Below are 23,807 nucleotides of genomic sequence, written 5' to 3'. Positions count from 1 at the left end.
GTTAACGCAGTGGTTAAAACAGTGGTCGTCAGTCATTAATATTTAGTAACAGTTTATTTTAAAAAAGAGCCAGTGTGGTACATATTTTCAAAATACCACACTGGCTCTTTTTTTAAATAAACTGTTGCAAAATATTAATGACTGACGACCACTGTTTTAATCACTGCGTTAACCCACCTGAGGAAGGATTAAAATAAATCCGAAACGTTGTGGATTGAAAGAAAAACTGGTTTTTTTTTTTTTTTGTTAGATGTCCTATTATCCCACTTTCGAGAAGGAAAAATCTAAGATAACATATAAATTTGAGTTACAACAATTCAATAATAGAAGATATTGTCGAAATTAACAAAAGAAAATTCCCTGGTTCGGACGCAAGGGACAATCTAACTTATAAATGTATATTTACAAACTAAAAAAAGAATGTATTTGATTCAATTGTTAAGCATGGAATATATCCTGAACAGTTAAAAACGTCAGCAATTAAGCCTATTCATGCAAAAGGAGGGAAAACATGACTGCGGTAATTATAGACCAATTTCAATTCTTTCGTTAGTGGAAAAAATTATAGATAAAATCATTGCAACACACCAATAACATTGTTAATTGTGTACTTAGATAGTTACAGAATCATTAATAAACAACAATATGAATTGCAAATAGATAAAAAGTTCCGAGAAAGTACTGCTGAATTTTGAATATCTTTCAAAGTTATCTTGAAGTGAAAAGAGCATAATTAAAGTGGGGCACTCTTTCGGTGAGATGCCGTCGATAGAGTAGTGCCTCAAGGGAATGTACTTGAGCCAATTCTTTATAACATTTGTAAAAATTATTGTTACGATATGGTTGTCAGTCAAGGGCAAGTTTCATTCGCTGACGACTCAACGTTTCTACTAACCGATAAGGAAGTTGGATACGGCATTTTCAAAGCTCAGAAAACTCTTGACGATTTTTCTAAATGGGCACATAAAAAGAGAATTAATATTTAATCACAAAAAACTTTTGTGGTGGGATTCAGATTAATACGTTAATATAGTTTTCTTTTTATTAGGTTTTGTGGTCCGCTTGACTAAATAAATTCTTTTCAATTAATTACGGTTTTGGTTGAGATAAAAAAGTCAGTGTCACAAGCGGGATTCGAACCCACGACCTTCGGCTTGATACGCCGCTGCTCTACCATTTGAGCTAGTGTCATGATAGTTCAAGTGGTAGAGCAGCGGCGTATCAAGCCGAAGGTCGTGGGTTCGAATCCCGCTTGTGACACTGACTTCTTTATCTCAACCAAAACCTTAGTTAATATAGTTGTTAATAATATTATATCTACACTCTTGCGACTGCCTGATTAATAATAAAAAGGATGCATATCATTATCCAAAATTAAATCTGGTTTTGGGAATAATACTGGTTGAATGCTCATCTTGGGAACCACACTGTTTGAATTTACAAGAAAAAAAAAGAAAAACCAAGAGTGCAGACTACCATTCAAGTTACTGCCTTAATCAGGGTACTATTATAATGGTATATAAAGCCATTTTTAAACCGTTAATTCTGTGGTCATTTAAATGAAATAAATACTTTACAAAAAGGTACACTTGTGAATATTTTCATGAAAATAGCGATATAAAACCCTGAAAATATGTCAGACTCTTACTCCCGAACTATATCATGTTTCCAAAAAATTAATACTGTTTGATCTATTATATTCTGCACAAATTAGAATCAGCACTATTGTACAAATTCAAAATGCAAATTAATAAGCCGATAGATTTTTTAAATTTGGCTGGACATGTATCACTTATAAGGAATGTATTGATTGTTTAATAATAAAAAAATTAGAAAAATAAATAGTCTGACATCAAAGCATGGGCGAAGAGAGCGTTAAATTTCTTAGTAGATTTTTATGATTTTTACATATTTAAAAATGACAAGCAATTTTTAACAAGATAAAAAAAGTTTTTTAACAATCAAAAAAACAAAAATATGTGCATTTAAACTGGAGATATAGGGATTTTAAGAAAGGGACTTTAGCAGAATATAAGCTTTATATTCACTTGGGTGAAAAAGAACGAAATTACTGTTAACAATGTTTTATCAAATTTCATCTGTAATTTAACTTAAAATTTTAATTTACAATTTAAGCAAATGGTACAAAGTTCCTCTGTTTTATGATTCCAAGTTAGCTTATTTTTATTTTTGGGTAGTACAGAAATAGAGATACTTTTCCTTATTTCCTATTAAACCAAAATAGTCAAGAAAGTTTTTTTTAATTTATAGAGAAAAAAAAACATACCTGTTATATCTTCTAGCTAAAACAGTATGAAGGAAAGTAGAAATGACAGGAGTTCGCCACAGTCTTACTCAATCGTAGGTTAATGCACGTTGCTTATTTTGGATTTTGCAAAGTTACTCCATTGTACTGTACTCAGAGTGTTTTCAAAAAGGGCATCTTTACTCTTATGGTATGCTCACTTGGGCATGTACAAGAATCACAAAATATTTTACCAACTAAGTCCGAGCGAACCCAGCGGGCAGAGAGGCGGCGAAGTCGACTGCGTCACACGGCACAAGTTAGCATAAGTCAACAGAAAATTACCATAATGATCTTGAAAAAAGAATGCGTTTCCGGTAACCCTTTTACCGTCTGGACGGTTTTGCCCCATATCGTTTCTTATTTCGCCAGCTGAGCAGGGAACAAAACAACCCTAGAGGGAGAATGCGATCGAAACTGTCGGTTGAAAATGCAAATTTCGCTCAATTGCAAGCGTGTAAACTAAACAAAATAAATCCTAAGATCCGTCTCGATGGTACCGATATAAAGTCCTTGCTTAGACCGGAATTTTCGGCACTTGGCGTTTATTTGCCAGACTAATGAATTTCCCCCTCTAATGAGTAACCAAAGTTAGAAACTCAGTGATTAGACCAAACAATGTACACTTGGAAACGATATGTATTAATCTATAAACACAGGTTTATATATGCCAGTATGTTAGACATCACATTTCTTGGGAGAATATTCAGTTTTGATGGCTTTCCTGTGCCCTAGGTGACAGTCTTCCGTTTCCATTTATTGAAGTAATGTGGAGTCGGTTCATCGGTTCAGGATTATTACAACCTTCAACATGAATTAGATTTATTCCATTAATGGTGCTTAAGGAATAGGTTTCCGTTGAACTGCAACAAGTGTAAAGTTATTAAAATAACCAAATTAATAATTCCTCATGATTATGACTCCTTTACATACTAGATTGATGGGCAAGCATTAGATGAAGTTGATGCTATTTCTGGCCTTGGCTAAGTCCTTCATAACCTTGGCTTTATTAATAGGATGACGGTGGTGCTAACGTCTGCTGTGAAAATTTTGTTTTAGACATTAGTCAGAAGTCGTATTGAGTACTGTTTTGTCTCCTTTTCAAGTTGGAGAAATTCAATTCGTAGAAGGGGTTTAAAGGAAAGCTACACGAATTATAATCTAGAGGTTTGGTTGTGCTGGACTAAGTTATAAGATTAGAGGTTGGATTGGTCGAATCTGGTCTCTTTGGAATCGAGTCGCATTTGCATGGATCTTGTTCTTGATCTTGCTTGAAAGATAATGGAGTGGTGTGTGTGCTGACCTACAAAATAAAGTATCTTCTGGTGCTACAGAGGCACTTGAGGAGCCATGATTTATTTTGTGTTCAAAGAGCTAGAATTGTGAACTAAATTCTCCGATGCCTGGGGTTGTTCAATCGATTTTCGGGTGAGACAGATGTTTTTCACGACAATGTCAATACATTTAAGGTAAAAGTAATAATTCGTTTCGATTGCTCATTAACCTAAGTTGTCTTGTTATATTTGGTAAAATGATTACTTCTGATTTGGATTCAATCTGTTCAAATTATAAATAAATAACATTAAAACTTAATACTAGAAAAATTTTGTCATCGAGGAAGCCAGAGTAGCATAAAAGAAATTAAAATAGCCATTGGCTGTCGTGATTTTGATATGCTTTATTTCTTCAGGTCCAGAGGTGCTCAGGGCATCTTTTGTTGATCATTGTTTCCTTTTTATACAAAAAAGTATTTAAAAAATAACATAAAAACTTACACTTATTGAAGAAGGTGTCGCATTTTACAATTCTTGCGAGGTTTAATTTAATTGATTTATTTGATTCTAGGATAGCCAAGTACACAAAAGGTCGTGGGCGTGACTTAACTGCGTGTCGAGTTAGTACTTAATTAAAAAAGACCAAAACCTTTAAGTTACGATTACACGGTCATCCCGAGTATTCGGTAAACTTGGAAATAGTCGCCCTACACGAGCTTTATATCACCGTAATTGCATTGGATTGTGGGGGTTTTACCGTTTCGTCCTTGATTTACTCTTTTGGGCCTTATCCGAGGGATCTTTCTATCCGATTTACCAACGATCCGACACTAAAACGAACTTAAATTTCAGTTTTAGGACAGACACGTGCCGGTCACCGAGTGAATACCCTTGTCGCCGCATCTATCCCGGGCTGTGTATTAATACAAATCACCTTCCACCCCTCTTACGAAATTCACTAAGTCCCTACACCCTTTTCGATCGCACCCACGCACAGGAACATGCAAAAAGGCATCTTGCTCCGATTGGTAAATAAATTCTTGAAAAATTTGTTTGACCAGAAATCAGATATTTGTCAAAAGTAGCTCTATCCTTTCAGATTATTCCTTATACTAACAGTATGATTGCACTTCTTAAATCGAGTTTGTACTTAAACTTCCAAAGTGTATGAAGCAACCAAGTCATTGATTTACAAGAAAAGGAAAGCAACATTAAAATCAAATTTTTGCCCATTCGGGTAGCATTTTAAATTAATCGGTAAAAAATCGAAGTAACACTCGAAAGACTTTTTCAAAAATATATCTTACGTTGACCGAATCGCATACGAAATCCTTTTGCCGTGCTTCACCGGCAAGCATTCCCATTTCCGTGCTTGTTACTGTGCATTTGATTGCTTCCTCGGTAACCAAAGTTAATAAAGTGGCAGTTTCGTAATAAAAAAAAAAAGTTTACAAACTTATCTACACGTTGGATGAAAATAAAAAGCCGCCTTATTCCAGCTGCAACCGCTTTTCTTGGACAAATTAAACAAAGAAAATTCTCTCATATCGATGAGAAAACAATGAAAAAGCCATCAATGAAGATTTTTTCCCTTTTGGTCCGATTTCTGTTTGTAAAGGCCAATTTTTTTAGGATTAAAAACTCGTTCTAGTGTTATTAAATCCAAAGGTTTAGATTTAGAATTTGTAAATTGTATTTTAGCATTTTACAATTCCTCTTAATTGCCGAAAAGGGAAAGGTTTCCTCTTCTGTAATTAAGTATGTATTTATTTATTAAATATTTTTATATCTTTTTGTAAAAAACAGAAGGGACGTATTGTTAAAATACAAAAATAAGAAAAATTATGTTTAAGTTGTTTTTGTGTGAAAAATTGATGTCGTGCAGCTCGATGAATGTCGATATAATCAACATTCAAATTATCTTAATATTATAACATGCTGTATAAAGCTTCCTTAATTTTAGTCCTATTTTGATATTTTATGTTGTTAAGAAGTTTAGTTTTTAGATGTACCATTATCATTTTTTGGTTCATCATTTTTTGGCATAAAAAATCCCCTACTTCACTTTTTTTAACGAGGTCCCGCATTTTATATTTCGGGTCTCAAAACTAGACCATTTTTAAGAATTTTCAGCTGTAGAAATATCGCCCACATTTTCACTCATAAACACACACCATCAAGGTATGGTCCTGATTAAGAAAGCAAATTCAATTTCGACCTAGGGCAAAACAATGTTAAATATGTCCATTTATGTTTTTTACAGGGGAACTCAAATTTGCTTGAATACCGACTCACTCCCAACATTGCCAAGGACTGTACAGACTGTGATGACAAACAATTAGTATAAACATAACAAAACTGTTGTTTTTTGGCTGTTTTTCTCTAACCCTTAGTAGTAGTGATTGCTATTTATCTTTGTAAGCTTTTCTCAAATTGCCACAGCTCTTTAATCTCTTTGTGAAACACATTAAACGTTTAAAGACATTTACAAACTTTTTAATTGAAGTGTTAAATCGTTTGTACTAACTCCTGACTATTTTTTACATGCTGCAGTGGTACAGTCAATCTATAGCTATATTTTCTTTACTAAAAAAAAATATTAGACGTAAAACAGAAACTTGCATGACAACAACGATGTTTCTTCGATGCAAAGTTTGAATAAGTTATAATGTAAATGTTTGTTTCATATGAAAATGACAATTATTATGGCCAATAATGCCGTAACTTAACGTTAAAAGATAGTGAAAATAGATTTTTTTAATTTAAAATTTCTAGCATTGTATACATTCATTTTTTCACATCCGACATGTATTTGTAAATTTAAACAATGTTTATTAATCCCAGGCCCTGAAGATGATTTCAATAAAGATCCCAACGTTGGCACGATAAAGAAAATGTTTTTCTAAAACCTACACCGGGGGCGTCGGTGGCCGCAAGTGGTCTTTGACACGGCGCTCATCACTGTAAGGTAAAGGTCCCGGGTTCGAATCCAGCGGCCCTGCATTCGAACCTGACATACTTACAAATGGGCTTTTTTTCAAAAACACCGGCACCCTGAGTATTTATATGACCTCTGCTGTTGCGAACCCTCGTAAAAAAAGTAATAAAGAAAAACCTACACTAGAACGCATCTCACGATCTCCGAATAATTAAGTAGTGAAAATATAAAAATTAAAGGTATTTGAATTGATAATTTTAATACTGCTTACAAAAAACTTTTTATCTTGCGTGAGTAAAATAAAGTATTGGGTTGTTCAGAAAATAATGCAGGTTTATGGTTATAAAATAAAAACAATAAAATAAATGATTTTAAAGATTTTGTAATCATTAAAATACTCTCCATCACTCTCAATATACATTTCCCAATGTGATGGCAACTTCTCTGTACCCCCTGAATAGAATTTTGCGTCTTTATTATTAACAAATTCTGTAAACCCATTTTCTAACGACTTTTGATCAATAATTTTTTTTTATCTTGTAAAACGTTGGTGAGGGTCTGAAAAAAAGGGTAGTCAGTAGGCGAGAGGTCGGGAAAATAATGAGGGGTAGGCAGAACCTCAATAACCAAGATCCAACAGTTTTCGTGTTGTCACATGTGAGACAAGGGCCGAGCGTTGTCGTGTAACAAAATCAGCCTTTTCCGATTGACCAAAGATGACTTCAGTAATGCCAACTTCTGGTGCTTTGTTTCTATTTAAGATCAGAACATTTCGGTATTGATTATTTTGCCATAATTCAAGAAACTTTAGTAAACAGCCCAAATGAAGCACCAAAGAGTCACGATCATCTTTTTTTTGTATTTGAGGACTTTGGAAAATGTGATGCGCTTTATCTTTTTCGAGCCACAGTCCAGAATGTCTTCTGTTATCGTAGAGAATCCAATTTTCATCACAAGTATACAAGTTCTATCCAGAAAAGGTTTCTGCTTCGGCAAAGAAATATTGCGCAAACTTCATAATGATTTTTGTCGTTCGTTTATTCACGAGGAACCCAAGTTTCGAGCTTTTTCACCTTTCCAATTGCCTAATTGCCTTTAGGTGGACAGAATGGTCGATTTGCTAACTGAAAGATTCTCTGTAAGTTGTCGAACGATTTCGAAGTTTTGGAATCTTCGACCAAAGCTCGCAGAACATCATCATCTATTGAAGAAATCCTTCCACTACCTTCTTTGTCTTCAAGGCTAAAGTCTCCCTCTCGAAATTTTTTAAACTATCTCTGAACGGTGCTCTCGTTCACGCTGCCATCGCCCCAGAATTAATTAGTTTAGGCACGTTCCGACCGAATTTAAACTCGTAAAATGAAATTATTCGAAAATCACGTCCTTAGTAAAGACTGAATTATTGCCAAATAACGAAATGCTACTGAGGTAAGCAAACATTTTTGTTTGGAAGAGGTCTAAAAGTGTTGACATTCGTTCAAAAGAATAATTAATCAAATGCAAACAGTTTAGAGGAGTAATTAAAAGACAATAAGAAAACCTGCATTATTTTTCGGACAACCCAATATTTTTTATATTAATATTAAATTTTAATTGTAACTTAATTTCCATACTGTTTTTAAGTGCACAATTATTTTATATTTTTAAAAATCTCCAATGAAAAGCTGAATAATATTATATTTAATTGTACTTCATTTTCGATTTTAATTTCTTTCCACTAATTTCGTGGTCCGCTTGACCAATTAATACTTTACAATTAATTAAGGTTTTTAGTTGAGATGAAAAAAGTTAATGGCACGAGAGGGATTCGAACCCACGACCTTCGGCTAGATACGCCGCTGCTCTACCATCTGAGCTATCGTGACCTCGATCCACTCGGACATGGAAATGAAAAATGGCAAAAGGAGGGAAAACTCATAAGGTGGGGTTGAGATGGGGAGTTGATGTCCGAGTGGATCGAGGTCACGATAGCTCAGGTGGTAGAGCAGCGGCGTATCTAGCCGAAGGTCGTGGTTCGAATCCCTCTCGTGCCATTAACTTTTTTTCATCAAAACTAAAAACCTTAATTAATTGTTCAATTTTAATTATAATTAACTTTCATATAGATTTCTAAGAGCCAATGAGTTTATATTTTAAAAAAAAAATTACCAAATAGACAGGAATTTTACTTTAAACGTTTATATTTCATACCAAATCCTATGTTTTTCTAACTAAAGAAAGGGTTAATTTGAAATTAAAACGGGTCAATTGGAACATAAAAAAGTTAATTTCAAAATAAAAATGGTTGATTTAAAAAAAATGAATTTCAAATTTGGAAGTTAATTTGGTGAGAAAAAATGGTTAATTAGACGGAAAAAAGCGAAAAGAACTCAAGTTTTATTAAACTTTGATCAAATGAATTTAACGTACTTTTTTATATCTTATATTGTTTATTCTTTTTATAGACAGTTCCAATTTACTTAGAATTCCCATTAGAAGGCTCAGTTTCCTTGTGCTTCTGTATCTGGGATTATAGTGAAGAGTGATTTGTTTTAGATAGGAAGGGTGGCCGCCTTTAACACTTCGTTGGCGATACCATCATTTCCCGGAACCTTTTCATTTTTCATCCCGTGCACGCTGGCATGATTCCCTTTTTTCATTGTTGTGTGATTGTATCTCCCCTTTATCTTGTTTTTTATAAACTAGAACTGCCTATGGTATCGAGTTGCTGCACCAACAATAATACGGTCACTTTATTTTTAACTTTTGGATTCCAGTTACCGTCTAAAAGTAATGCTCGTTTTAATATATTTATCGCCCTTCATCAAAATTCATTAGTGTCCTTTTAAATTCGAATTGTTAGCGCTTTTGAATTGTACTTTTAAAATTCCTTGAGTTATTCTCACACGTGATATAGCTATAAAATACCTCAACTTATAATTTATTTTGTCATCACGAATAACAGTAAGTAGGTTAGCCATGTGATAAGCATTTTATTTACTAATATCTAACAAAATATTTTTCGTGATAAACAAAACGACACCGATGTCATTTTATAGCTATATCACGTGTAAAATGGAATCTTCATTGGGTTTAATCGTAATTTTTTGTTGACATGCAGCAGGCGATCGTTGTGATAGCAGTATCTTCTTCGTAGTTCGATTAAAAACAATGTGGTTTCCTAGCTTTATATATTTTCTGTTTGCAGGAAGGGTTTTTAAATTATTATTCACTTTAATTATTTTTATCGTTTCGGTATTGTTTGTATTGCTGCATATTTGTTGGTCAGTTATTTGAAATTTACTGTCCAAAGCTTCTTTTTTTCACTGGGTCTAATTTTACTTATTGAATCAAGATTCAAGAGCTAAAATGTGAGAAAGTGTCTGGCCAGATTTGTAGCGTGTTAACCCTTTTGTTAAGCTTGTACCTGAAAGCAAAAAAGCACCATTTGTAAAATAGTTCTTTATTTTTGTTTCCTCTTTCACGATTTGCTAAAAAAGAAATTTTAAATTAAACTTCCTTTTTTGTCCACTAATTTTGATTTATGATTGATTCTTTTCGTAGCTCCGATGATGCTGTAATAACTCGGAACTAGTTCACAAAAAATGTAGTTTTATCTAAAATTTCCTTTATAACGAATCGGTGGAAAGAAAAAACGATAATAAAAAAGAACTATTTTACTACATTCCACATCATCCAATGCTTCAAAGATGAATACATCACTTCTACTATTAAGTTTTTAGTAGTAATTAATTCAGTAGTAATTTAGTAATTTGTTGAAATAGTATGTGTATAGATAAGTCTCTATTAAAAATATATATTTTGATGTTTTTTTTTGTAGCCTATGCATATTAGTACAGATTACAAATGTGAACACAATATAGTTTTATGTATAACAGCACTAAGGGTTCATAAGAATACAGCCAATGCTGGCACTCAGTGGGAGGGATTAAGGGACAAGACTTATCAAAAAAATGTAGTACTAACATTTAGAAATTTACAATAATAAAAATAAATGGTTATTCGGAGATCGTGAGATGCGTTCTGGTGTGACGTAGGATTTAGAAAAACATTTTCTTTATCGTGCCAACGTTTCGATCTTTATTGATATCGTCTTCAGAGCTCAAAGTGTTTGTTTTCTGCGTAATTGTGTCATTCTTGTGTGTCGTGTTGAGAGTGCAGTACAAATAAATGTAATGACTTATAAGCTGTCTAAAGGTTTTTATCAATAACTTCCTATTGAAAGTTAGAGATTTTTCGATGTGATCTGCGGAGTGATGAACATGAAATTTGGTCCTTACCGTATATAAACTTTGTATATAAATGTGTGGTGATTAGTGACCGTTATTCGATAATTATTCAGAAATCGTGAGATGCGGTCTGGTGTGATGTAGGTTTCAGAAAAACATTTTCTTTATCGTGCCAACGTTTCGATCTTTATTGAGANTCTCATTGGATTTCTGAATAATTTGTATATAAACTGATTTTGACCATTTTCTCAAACACTTTAGACATTCTTAGGCGAAAAGTATAAATAGGCACAGCCTTGTTTTTTTAATTGCCTACGGAAAAATATAAATTTACAGAGGCGGGTTAGAAATTGCGTCCTTGACAGAAAATAGAAAAAAAATCGGTAAACTATTTGTCAATATTCCTTAGCGTTCTAAAAATCAGTTTTGTTCCGACAAAATGACTATAATCTAATAAAAACGTGTTACATTGCCTACCGATTAATGAAAGAGTGGCTCCTTAGTAACGCGATATCGCGTGATCCCGTTGACAATCATTAAAAAGAGGCCGGAGTGATGGATAAAAATGGATCATTTTGATTTTTATCCTGGCCGAAGGGGACTCAGCCCAAACTGAAACGACCCAGGCATAAATTAGATTGATGGATGTCGCCCTTTTTATTGTTTGAAAGTGTCTCCGTGCATGTGTCAACGTTGTCCAGATCACCGGATTGTCTGTTGACCGGGACGAACAATGATACCATACACGGTAGACATCTCGCATTACCATATTCGACCCACCCACACGGCCCTTGTATTATTTGTATCTTTTATTTATTTTCTTACGTTTACCTTCTTTTTTTATTTTTTTTAAGTTTTACCCCGAGGAAACAATTCATGGGGCAAATAAAAAATATTTCGAAATGTCAACATTAAATAGGAGTTAATTGTCAGAAATGTTATTTAACACTTTCTTTTCGGGGATTTTTGTCGTTTTTCACCCTTTCATTATAATGAATGCTTGTTATCTAAATGTTTTCCATTTGAATTATTCTGACTAGTGGCCAACGGGAAAGGAATTCAATGAAATCGGTTGTCCATAAATACAATATCGTCATATAATAAAGAATAGTTTTTGATGGGGCGTCGGTGGCCGCAACGGTTTAGGCGTTGACACGGCGCTCATCACTGTAAGGTAAAGGTCCCTGGTTCGAATCCATCGGGCCTGCGTTCGAATCCGACATACTTACAAATGGGCTTTTTTTTTCAAAAACACCGGCACCCCGAGGGTTGATATAACCTCTGCTGTTGCGAACCCTCGTTAAAAAAAAAGTTTTTGATCGCATGTAGCGATACAAACTTGCTGCTTAAAAGGCATTTGTAAAATCCTTATTTATGACTATTTTTCTTTTAAATTCGCTTTACTGGTATATTTTCTAAAGCCTCCGTTCAACTCATGATTTCAATGCGTGAGGCCTGTAGGTAAATCGGTTGATTTTGATTATATATTGTAAAAAAACATTATGTTCAACATACATTGAGAGGCAAAAAAGTGGTCACCCTCGAGGTAACGTTGATTTTTTCTGGTTCAGCACACTTTATAATAGATTTTTACCTTCAAAATCCCAATTACGCATGATCAATCACTGCTATGTTTGTTCCACATATAACACCCAATAATAGTATGATCCGTCATTTTAGAACCATGATTAAGTTAACTTTAACGCCTATACGAACAACCTACAACCGAACCCTATTACATGATTTTTTTTTTTAGCAGCAATAAAACATTTGTACAACAAACTACACTGAGAGGCAAAAAATAGCCACCCTCTGTTTTTTCTTTGTTTCGTTTTTTTAAGTAAATACTTGCAATCATCAAGATATTTATTTTTCTTGTTTACTGGAGATTTTTAAAGAAATATATAAGATATAGCCAATAGATATAGATATAGCCGTCGTGTGTCCGGATCAGCACACTTTACAATAAATCTTTACCTTCAAAATCCCAATTACGCAGGATCAATCACTGCTAATCAACACTCGCGATCCTCTGCAGGACCGTGGGTTTGTTCCACATTATAACACCCAATAATAGTATGATCCGTCATTTCAGAAGCATGATTAATTTAACTTTAATGCCTGTACGAAATACCTTCCTCGAAAAGGCCCCGTCATGCTAATTTAGATCGTTAACGGAATGCTCCGAACAGGCCATTTTCCAAACACATAGAAACCTGAATTCGGGATGACAAAAACCGAAAAATTAAAAACTTCACCCCTAACCTTCCAGTTTGTTGAAGCCTATTTTCTAAAATATTCGTCAATTCCTGGCATCCATTGATTCACAATTTGGATTTCGAGCATTGCATTCCTTTCCGCAACACCTCCACATGGTCATGGATACTACATTGGGGCTATGATTGACTAGAAGTTTTTTTATGGCACCATGGATTGCTCTAAAAAAAATTAAAGATAATTTACCGGACAGTTTTTATAGAATAATCTAATCTTACCTGCGTGAATATTTTCTGCCAAGTTCTAGCTGCGTCATTGTCGAGGCTCAACATATCAGAGATTCCCCAACGAAGCATCTTCGGTCCTTTTCTGTTCCTGAATTACACACATGACTTGTCAACGGCAAATAACGTCGTCATGCACGAATTGCAAATGATATTGCATTAGTGAACACAAGTCCCAACTCAAAACCTGGTCAACACACTTAACTCGTATAGTTTAGTTTAGACATAAGCGAGTTTAGACAAATGAAGAGCATCAATTTCGTGAAATTCAGCTGTAGAAAATACTTATTTTCGGAAAGTGTGACAACTCAAGTTATTAAGTTTAGCCAATCTCCAAACCTAGCAACAAAGACTGCACTATATGTTTCTAGGCCTATCGACGTCAAACTAACGTGAGCTGCGCACAAAAAATACCTGATGGGCCAGAGAATCTAAGTGCCAAAACACTAGTCTTGCCCTGCTCAAGAGACTCGTTTCTGAATAATCGCTAAAAACATTCCCCTTTTTATCAAGTAACAATTTTCTTTCAAGATGCTCTAATTACAAATTACTGTAAAGGCAGACAGCAGCAGTATAATAAAACAGGGTCCGGCGTCAACGTAAATATTTTAATTTCTTTTTGTTCTCCTCCTCCGGCGATTCGGGGGTTGGCTACGAGGGTGGCCGGGCATAATGGGGTAATAAAATATGCCTCCTTGTCTACCACAGCGATACACTCACCATCAAACAACAATATATCATTTATAATAGTACTAACACGAGGGTTTAATTGATGAGCGGTTTTTGGGCGGCACTGTCAAGGTAGGGTTTCCTGTTCCTGCCTATCCTCGCTGTTTTGGCCGATCAGACGTGGCCAGACTTCTTGCCATCTTCGGCGGCTGGTTTGCAGAACAAATGTAAAAAAAATGAGTCTTTATTGTTGAAAATATCGTTAATAAACAATCCCTTTTTTTGTTAAGTGCATAGTAATGAGACACCTATAATTTAAGGTTTAAGGAGTCGACGCTTTACGACCTTGAGAACCAATATTGGTCTATTTTGCCATCCCATTATTTTCTAGAACTCTTCGTTAACCTTAAGGCTTATTACGAGAACCTAAAGCAATATTAAAGGCTTCTTGCGTATCCTTCAGGCCATGGCTGTTCCTCTCCAAGGTGTAGGAACTTCAGCCGTACCTTCGCACCGACAGAGGACATGTTTCTGCTGACACGAGTCTACGTATGCCTCCAAAATCAGCAGTCATCCCTGTTCTAACTCGTCCTAGGCTTAGTAATTCTGCTGTTAGTTTCTTGTTGAACTCTTCCGCATGCCTCTGGCCTAAACTACAATCCCATTGAACCGAGGAGCTACTCTTAATCAATTATAATGCATCCAGCCCGATGGATCTACTTTTTCGGCACTTTGGTATGCTGTTAGTTTCTGCAATGGTCGTTTAACCAATGCATGCCTCTGAAAGCTATTTCATTAAATTTAGTCTTAGAGATCTATTTTTTTTTTTTTTTTTTCAATTAGTATGCCGGTTCTAGATCGATAGGTGATGGAATTTTCCTTGGCCAATTTCGGCATCTTAGTGCCCTTCTGCCCTGTATATCCTGGCACCCAAACAAAGGGTAATTTTGTCGTTTTCCGTATTTCTCACAGGACACCGCTGTAATTTAGCATGTAGTCTTTTATAGTTTTTCGTACTATCTATCTCTTCGTAATCTTTCCTCTTGATCTTTTGCTCCTTCGACCTACACCGACCTACCTCAGATGAATACGAAATGCTGAAACACATTTGTCTGATCGAACAAGTGAGGAAAGGCGCACCAATTCGATTAAAGCCACTGATTTGAATTAACGTCGAAAACAATGAAATAAGTCAATTGAATCGTCGTGACTATAGCATCATATTATTATACCTTTTGAAAACTTAATCCCCTGCTGGTTAGAAAACTTTTAATAGTGACAATTGTTTTCATACGATCTACTTCATTGTAAATACAAATCTTAATTGATCTTAAAAAATAAGTAGACTCCCTAGACGGTCGTAAGACCCCGATGTTAGTATTATTAAAGACTTTTTTCAGTTAATTAATCTTTATGAAAGGTTTTGGTTGAGATAAAAAAAGTCAATGTCACGAGCGGGATTCGAACTCACGATCTTCGGCTAAATACGCCGCTGCTCTACCACTTGAGCTATTATGACTTCGAAGTCGGATCGAATAAGAAAAAGTTCATTACAACTTATTAAAGATGTTAATTGCTCCAACTAGTTTATACGCCATTGATCCTCGAAAATTATTGACATTCCAAGGTTCTCAAGCCTACATTTAAAACAGTTAAAAATTGATTTTTTTCCTCTTATCTCGGTAGCTACTCATCTTAAGGAGTTATTTAACCAATTTCTTTCAAATCTGACGCAATAAAAGATATATTGTCTCATATTGTCTTGGGAATTGATAGCAGTGATTTCCGGACGAAATTTCAAATTCTGGGTGGGCTGTTTATAAGGATTTTTGTGTTTGGTTCCCAAAAAGAGAAAACTGGTGCTCAACACATCTAGTAAAATGTATCAACCAAAAAAAGGCCTACGTTTCATTTCCAGACGGCTATTAATCAAACTCTTACATATTATCGTAGGCATTAAAATTACCGCTCGTGTCGCAATCCCTACCGGTCCTCTTCTTCTCGGGCCACCCCGCCTGTCGAACTAAAAAGCTAGATCATAACAGATTCGATAAGGCTCCTCTTAATTCCATTACTTTTAATTGGATCGGATATGGTGATAAATAAGTCTGGTTTGGAAACCTTGAAAAACCCACATAAACCATTAGGTTTGACAAATTGCGTCTAGTCCTTCCTTCCAGAACAAGGGGCTGCTACACCGCGACAAGGAGGCTCCTTATCGTGAATAATTTATACGGCAGAAGTCGTCTGTGAAATAAAAGAAATCATATTTATTTCTTATCCACGCCTATAAATTTTATGAATAGTTTCAGACCTCAAAATTGAAATTATATCATGTGTTTCTTTTCCCAGAATGTCACAATGTTTGAGTGTTACTTCGATTATTATCCTTATTCTTTATTCAGTCCATCATTTTCTACATTGTTAAATTTAATTAATTTAATTACACTTAAAACAATAGGCTATTATAGAAAAAAAAATTTAATTACTTATTTATTGCTGTATGTACAAAAAATATACATTGAGTAATTAGTATATGTACATATATCTGTATATTATATATCATAAATCTGACACATATGTGTTCAGGAGAGAAGCCAGGCTGTGCTGGAACTTTCCTTGGTTTAATTAGGACTAGTAAAGGGTCATAGGAGGTCATGAGGCCATTGTCGTTTTAGACAGCATAGAACTTTGAGGAAAGAGTTCGGTCTAGTGGATTAGGAACTTAAGGTGGAGGGATTGCTTAGGATCGAAATTGTGGATTTTGATGAGATCCTTCACAGATTGGATGTCTAGGTCTTTGTGAATTGTTAGATTGGTGATGTAAAATGGAGTGTTGAAGATGCAACAGAGGAATTTTTATTAAAAAGATTCATTGGATATTGGAGGATTTGTCCAAGTTCCACAGTTTGTTTTCATAAATCCAAGTCAGTCTAATGAGAGTTTTGAAAGTGGTTAATTTGTTATGCTTAATGTAGATATCAGACAAAGCAGGCATCCGAGAGGTCCGTATATTTCTTGTCTGTTTTGTCTTGTATCTGGATTTTATGTGAAGCCGTAGTGAACTTAGTTGGATGGAGGGTTGCTCGTTGCTTATGTTCATTAGTGGGCAGGTCTGACATCTGAGCATAAACATCACATGAGTTAACACACGTCAGTAATGAGGTCCAGATATTCTTGGATTGCTTCTGTCAGGTTACAGTAGTGTCGAAGGGTGTGTTTATGTCAACAGTCATGTTCAATCATTTAGGGGGTTTGTCAGCAGTGTAGATTGTTTAGATGATTGGTCCTAGGATACTTCCTTGTGAAACTCAGCTTTGATTGTCTTGATGCATGAAAAATAAGGGCTGATTTTCACTTAAAACCAGGAGGATACTTTATAACCTGAAAAAGAGATCAGGGTACCAAACTCAGCTGAATACTTCTGAAATGTCCAAAGCAGTTATTGCTTGTCTTCTAAAAATATTGCATCTACTGTTCTAAAGCCCTCCTTGAGGGATTGGAAACCTAACTGATGGTCGGGGATTAGGTTCTGAGAGAATAATATTAGACTTTTAAGGAAGTCATTATTGAAGATTTTGGATAAAATAGGAAGGAAGTTTATTGGTCTATAAGAGGACGGTTTTTGCAATTGGGATTGTTAAAGACAGTTCCTCTGGATGGGAAAATTGATTGTGTGAATTATTGCATTATAAATAGATATAATGCACGGTATGTTTCAAAGGATTTTAAGAGTAATAGGATGGTGCCCAAATCATTTATAAAATAAATTTCTCTAATTGTCTATCCTATTGTAGAAAGAAGAAGAGCTTAAGGAGGTAAAGCTGACCTCAAGAGAAAGAAGATTTCTGAAATTCGCATCAGCAGAATATGACGGGCAGATTTACATGACACCCAGAGATTTTCTCGACTCCTTTATACACCAAGAGCCTGACTGTAAATTTAATTTATACTAAAGTACTTTCAGTGTTTTAATCGTTGTACGATTGCAGTCAGAGACAAGAGAAGAATTCTGTCGAGCAAAGATCTGGATTCGATTAAGAAAGCTACGCCTAAACTTTCAAAAGGGTCTTCCAAAATGTTCAGATCTATTAAGGATAAAGGTTAAAAAAAATATATATTTGATTTATTTTTTTTGTGTTTTATAATATGGAATTTTTTCAGGGATAATTTCATATACTGAATACCTTTTTCTTCTTTCAATTTTAACAAGTAAGCATGATAAATGTTTTGCCAATTTGTTAATTTTTCTTTTTTTTTATTTAATTTTCCACACAATGTTTAGTAATTTTTTTAGCAATAAATCTTATGTTTTAGAGCCATTGTCAGGATTCAGGATTGCCTTTAATATGTTTGATACAGATGGAAATGAAAGAATCGATAAAAATGAATTTCTTGTCGTAAGTGAGAAAATTCATCAATAGAATTTTTAGTAGAGTAATTGTAGTAATTATTTTTGATTTATTTATTATAATTTATTTTATATCATTTATTTTTAATCGAATAGTTTATATTTGCTTTTTTCAGCACAGTTTACTCATTTCTGACAACTAATTAGCCATTAAAATAACTTTTACTTCCCTCTTTGTTTCTTTGGCAGTATTTCATAAGAAGTATTTATTTGTTTTTGTTGTTTTTTTACTCAAACTGTAAATTATGGTCATTTTTATATTTAAAAAAAGACAAAACAGAATAATCAAGTTTTGATTGAATTTTTGACAGCTTAAGAAAATTTTTGCAAACCAGAAAGTAAACGACAGAGGTGATAAGAAAACAGTGAGTTGAGAATTCAGGTTATTAAAAAAATGTCTGTGGTGATCTTTAACTCAAATCTCTAATACTACTGCTGTTGTTTTTCTGCAACCTTTAACCAAAACATGAGTCATGCTCATCTGCTTGAAGAATTTATGCTTTGCTTACATTTTGTTACCTTGTATTCATCACATTTGAGCTAACTTTGTGTTTCAGTAACAGATTGGATTGGCCATGAAATCATCAAAATCATAGTTGTCACCAATTTCTAAGTTTAACATTAATCTATTTGCAACATTAGAATTTGTGTATCAATATTTTACTTCTTTTAATTCTATTTTCTTCTTTGCATTATGATATCCAGTAAATGATATTTGAATTTATTTAAACAATGCCATAAAGTATTTGACTTATGTAAAACTAATGTTTTAAAAGACTAAAAAGTATATCGTCCTTATTTCTCTCTGTACACTGGGGGGGGGGATGAACCTGAAATTTGGTTGTTACCAATCATCCCGATTTGATCTGCTTGCTGGCTTGGTCTATCAGATGTGTTTTGCATTTATCCATATTCAGCGTCTTTTTGTCGATCGGTCATTCACTTAATTTTAGTTGGCCTAAATAATTTGGTAGATCTGTAGGAAATATAAAAGGGACATGTCTGAAGAAACACACAGACCTACTAGTAAAGATGGTGAAATGCTGTCTGAAAGACCGACCCAGTGAGGATACCAAAATGATGTCTAATGACCAAATTACAAATTTAAAAATGATTCTATTAAAGGTTAAAATTTTAAAGGTCTATTAAAGTTAAAATTTTGATCAGTTAAAAACAAATTTTTGCTTCATCATTCCTTTCAAATTAATTGTGTAAATGTTTAATATTTAATTACATTTCCAGGCTACTTTTATCACTGCCATTCACGTACATGTTTACTCTTTCTCTTCTGCCGCTATTATTTGTCAGAAAAATGTTTTAATAATTAATATCTGACCCCAAAATGTCATCTATAATTTCTTATTGACATTTTTTTTTCATTTTTCATTAGTGTTGCTTTACCATTTCATGTTGCATAAGCACATTGTTTCCATTATCCTGATTTTATTGATTTTATTTTTTTTTAATTTTTTTTTTTACTATTTCAAATTTTCACAAAACTTGATGTAAACTTGCAGATGGAAAAAATATTCAGCCATGCCTGGAAGGACAAACGAGGCCTTGGAGACGAAGGTGACATGCTAACCGTGCAGGGTTCAGCAACTGAAGACTATGTTGACGATGAGCAAGGTCTTCAGAGAAGGCACAATGTCGATACTACTTTGACAATACATTTCTTTGGAGACAAAGGGAAAGACGAACTACGCTATGAGGGTTTCAGACAGTAAGGTTTTATTAAAATAACCCTAACTCTACATGTCCCTAATCCTAATTTTAACCCTTCTCCTAATATGTGGTGTTTAGTGGCCTTAGCCAATGAATGTTTGGAGATGGTGAGATGTAGTCTGGTTTGACGTAGGTTTTAAAAAATATTTTCTTTGTCGTGCCAACGTTTCGGTCTGTACTGAGATCATCTTCAGGGCTCAAAGTGTTTGTTTTCTGTGTAGATGTGTCATTCTTGTGTGTCGTGGGCACTCTCAACATGACACATCTAAACAGAAAACAACTGAATCTCAATATGATCTCAATAAAGATCGAAATGTTGGCACAATAAAGAAAATGTTTTTCTAAAACCTACATCACACCAGACCGCATCTCATGATCTCCAAATAACCTATTTCTAATCTTAATTCTACCTTACCTAACCTAATTTAACCCAATCCATGCTCACCCCCTGCAATGCAAAAATAGTCATGCAAAAAATTTCTGTTTCCAGATCAAAAACATTAATGTTCAAATGTGTAAACTGTGTAGTTATTAAAATTTAAGTTTTCTTTGTTCATAGGTTCATGGCAGACTTGCAAACAGAAGTTCTAGAGGTGGAATTTGATGAATATTCAAAAGGGAAAAATACAATAAGTGAAGTTGATTTTGCAAAAATTTTATTAAGATATACATATTTAGATGCAGAGTCGTAAGTACCTCAAGTTAAATGTGTAATAATCAATTACCATTATTTTATTTAAAAATGATAGTAAATATGAGGAAAATCAAAACTGAATAAATTTAGAAAATCCAAAAATAGTTTTATTGTACTCCAAATGTTATTTGTGTTGTAGTCATGAAATGCATTTAGAGCGATTGGTCACCCGTCTGAAATCAATGCCTGGCATATCATTTGAGGAGTTCAAAGTCTTTTTCCAGTTTCTCAACAACCTCGAGGATTTCGCCATAGCAATGAAGATGTACACACTCGCCGATCACCCTATCTCAAAAGGTGCGGACGTAGTTTATTGAATAGTGGGAAATTTTCTGAACAGATTGAATTTTCAGAGGAATTCCACAGAGCGGTGATGATCTGCACAGGAACAACCCTAAGCAAGCATTTGGTACATACTGTTTTTGCGATTTTCGACGAAGACGGTGACGGCCAACTCAGCTATCGAGAATTCATTGCTATAATGAAAGACCGACTGCACAGAGGATTTAAGGTTTTTTTTTGTTTTGTTTTTTTCATTGGACAATGTTTATTAATTGGTATTATTATTATTATTTCTTTTCAGCTTAATACAAAAAGTGAGGGATGGGATGCCTTTAAAGTTTGCTTGAAGCAAGAAATAAAAACACCTTCTTAAATAATTATTGCATTTCTTCTCTAGTCTATAAAATAAGTCCATTATTCTACCACAATATCTAATCGAGTAGCCTTAAAAGCTATAAAACCTAACTTTACAAAGAAATATAATTATACGCTTCTGAATTATCCTCCTAAAAATCCTCAGTTTGTTTAGATATGCTTACATTTCTAGGAATGTTATTATTATTATTATTATTATTATGTTTTGTATGTATGCATTTGTTGTTTATTGCATCAAATAATTACTATAATTAATTTTAATTGAATTGCTTTCTTTTTTATAAAGAAAGAATAAATGTTTGTGATATGAATTTTTACCATCTTGTCTTCGTTTTTGTTTTTTTGTTTTTTGTTTTTTTAATTATACCTGTAATAAACACATTTTCAATTTTTACCTTAATGTTCAATAAAATATAAAATCATATTATGTTTATTCCTACTTGCTTTCTTAAATGCCTTTTTACTTTGGTTAGACTTGAAAATACAAAATGCGTTTGGTAGACAAAGCCATCAAAAATTAAGTAAAAGGGCTGCTACACCGCTGATAAGTCATCAACCCTTTTGTGATATAAGGATTCATATTATCAACAAGCATCTTAGGCAAGAAGACATGTTGAACAATACAAAATCCTGGAAAGAAAGTAACAATAAAATGCACCAAATTAAAAAAGAAGAGAATTCAAATTCTAACGGGATTCTTAACAGGGCACTGCAGACTGACTGGGCACTTGTAGAGCATAGATTAACCCATACCATACATGCAGATTCTACAAAGAAGAAAATGGCACAACATCTACTAACAGTGTGAGGCTACACTTATCCACAGATGTATAACATAACTCTTAAAGAAATAAGAACTACTAAACAATAAAAACTACTAAAACTGGATCAAATGGTCATAAATTTGACCTGAGGAAGGCAAAATATATACGCCGAAAGCTTGGCAAATGTATAAAAGTTTGGGTAAACTTATGTATGTATATATATATGTGGGAAGAGAGCACTCGGACCAATCGGACCAATTACCCCCTGGGTATGACCGAAGAGAGTGCTAGTGAGGGTAAAAGGACAGTTGAGTTTTAACGGTTTTGGGGGAAAGAGTCGAGGAAGACATGTAAGTGCAAGCAGAGAAGACGAACAGTTGTGTAAGAAAATTTATTTTCGTACCAAAAATAATTTTAAAAATGGATTACAGGCTCTAACTCTCAGTTTGCGTTTGTTTTAATCTCCCGTGGAATTGGTGTCGCAAACTGCCTCCTCTTCCAAAACGGAAAAAAATCATCCTAACCCTTGTTGAAAGAATAAAAATTTTAGACATATTACATTTCTTATGCAGACCAAAGATTTTTTTTTTCAAAACAGCTCAAGGAAATTTTAACCCTGAGGGACCAACTTATTAAAAAAGCAATGTATTTCGACCCATCTTTAAATCAAAGTTTTAAGTTTAAAAGGGATGTCAAGGCTGCTTCAAATCGTTATCTGGAAATACCTAACAAAATTAACTATTCGGTGAAATAGCGAACAATTAATAGTTATCTCTTTCCTTGCACTTAAAAAAATACAAACAATTAACATGTTCAAACACAGCTGTTTTCTATTATATTTATTTTGCATGCCCCCCACCCATGCCTACAATTTACCAATGAAATCAAAAACATCAAAACAGGACAATTTTTAGATACCCTCGTAATAAAACAACCAGATGGCACAGATTGGTATCAAAAGCCAAGAACTAAGAGAAGAATATGTTATTTATACAATATTAACTGTATTGCTCAGCCTTACCAGGAAGGCTAATAAAAAGTTTAATTTTACTAATTATTTTGAATATTTATACTTTTAGATTTTTTTTCAAGTTGGAATATATAATGGCCACATTTTAAAAACAAACAAGTTTGATATTAATTGTATTTAATTAAAATTAGATATTTACCCATTATGTTTAGTGGTCTAATTGACCAAATTACCTCTTTTAATTAATTATTTTTATGTTAGTTCTTGGTTGAGATGAAATAGTTAGTGTCATGAGTGGGATTCGAACCCAACAAAGGCCTTAGGGAAATTAAATCAGAATCACAAATATATTTAATTATGTAGATGTTCAATTCATGGGTTCAAATCCTGCTCATGGCACTAACTTTTTCATCTCAACCAAGACCTTATATAAAAAGAATAATTACTTGATTAGATTAATAATTAATTACATTATACATTATTATTTTGAGTTTTGTATTACATAAATTGTAATTAGTGTTGTATTCAACTTTAAGTTTATTGCAATGCTATTGGTTGGACCACATCCCTGATCTACATCTAGAATTATCCAAGACTTCACGTGGTACTTCAATGACGTCATGGGAAGTATCACGGAGTCAGCGAGTGACATTGTTTACCTTTTGTTAAC

General features: G+C 33.9%; 1 protein-coding gene across 1 annotated transcript; it reads left to right on the top strand.

Moving 5' to 3' along the window:
- Positions 1-13,750: 13,750 nt before the first annotated feature.
- On the top strand, positions 13,751-21,746 carry LOC106670157 (calcium uptake protein 3, mitochondrial; the record flags this gene model as incomplete). Its single annotated transcript, XM_014400238.2, has 11 exons — positions 13,751-13,846; positions 17,714-17,852; positions 17,909-18,019; positions 18,081-18,128; positions 18,234-18,316; positions 18,639-18,692; positions 19,845-20,050; positions 20,612-20,740; positions 20,886-21,043; positions 21,100-21,257; positions 21,330-21,746. Coding segments are annotated over 11 exons (1,254 nt in total), but the record flags the coding sequence as incomplete, so codon positions are not given.
- Between the last annotated feature and the right edge of the window lie 2,061 nt (positions 21,747-23,807).

This window comes from Cimex lectularius, unplaced genomic scaffold (genome assembly GCF_000648675.2).
Source record: "Cimex lectularius strain Harlan isolate CLEC.00 unplaced genomic scaffold, Clec_2.1 scaffold134, whole genome shotgun sequence".
Taxonomy (NCBI): Eukaryota; Metazoa; Arthropoda; class Insecta; order Hemiptera; family Cimicidae; genus Cimex; species Cimex lectularius.
The sequence above is the reverse complement of the archived record's forward strand: the minus strand, read 5'-3'. Positions and strand labels throughout refer to the sequence as shown.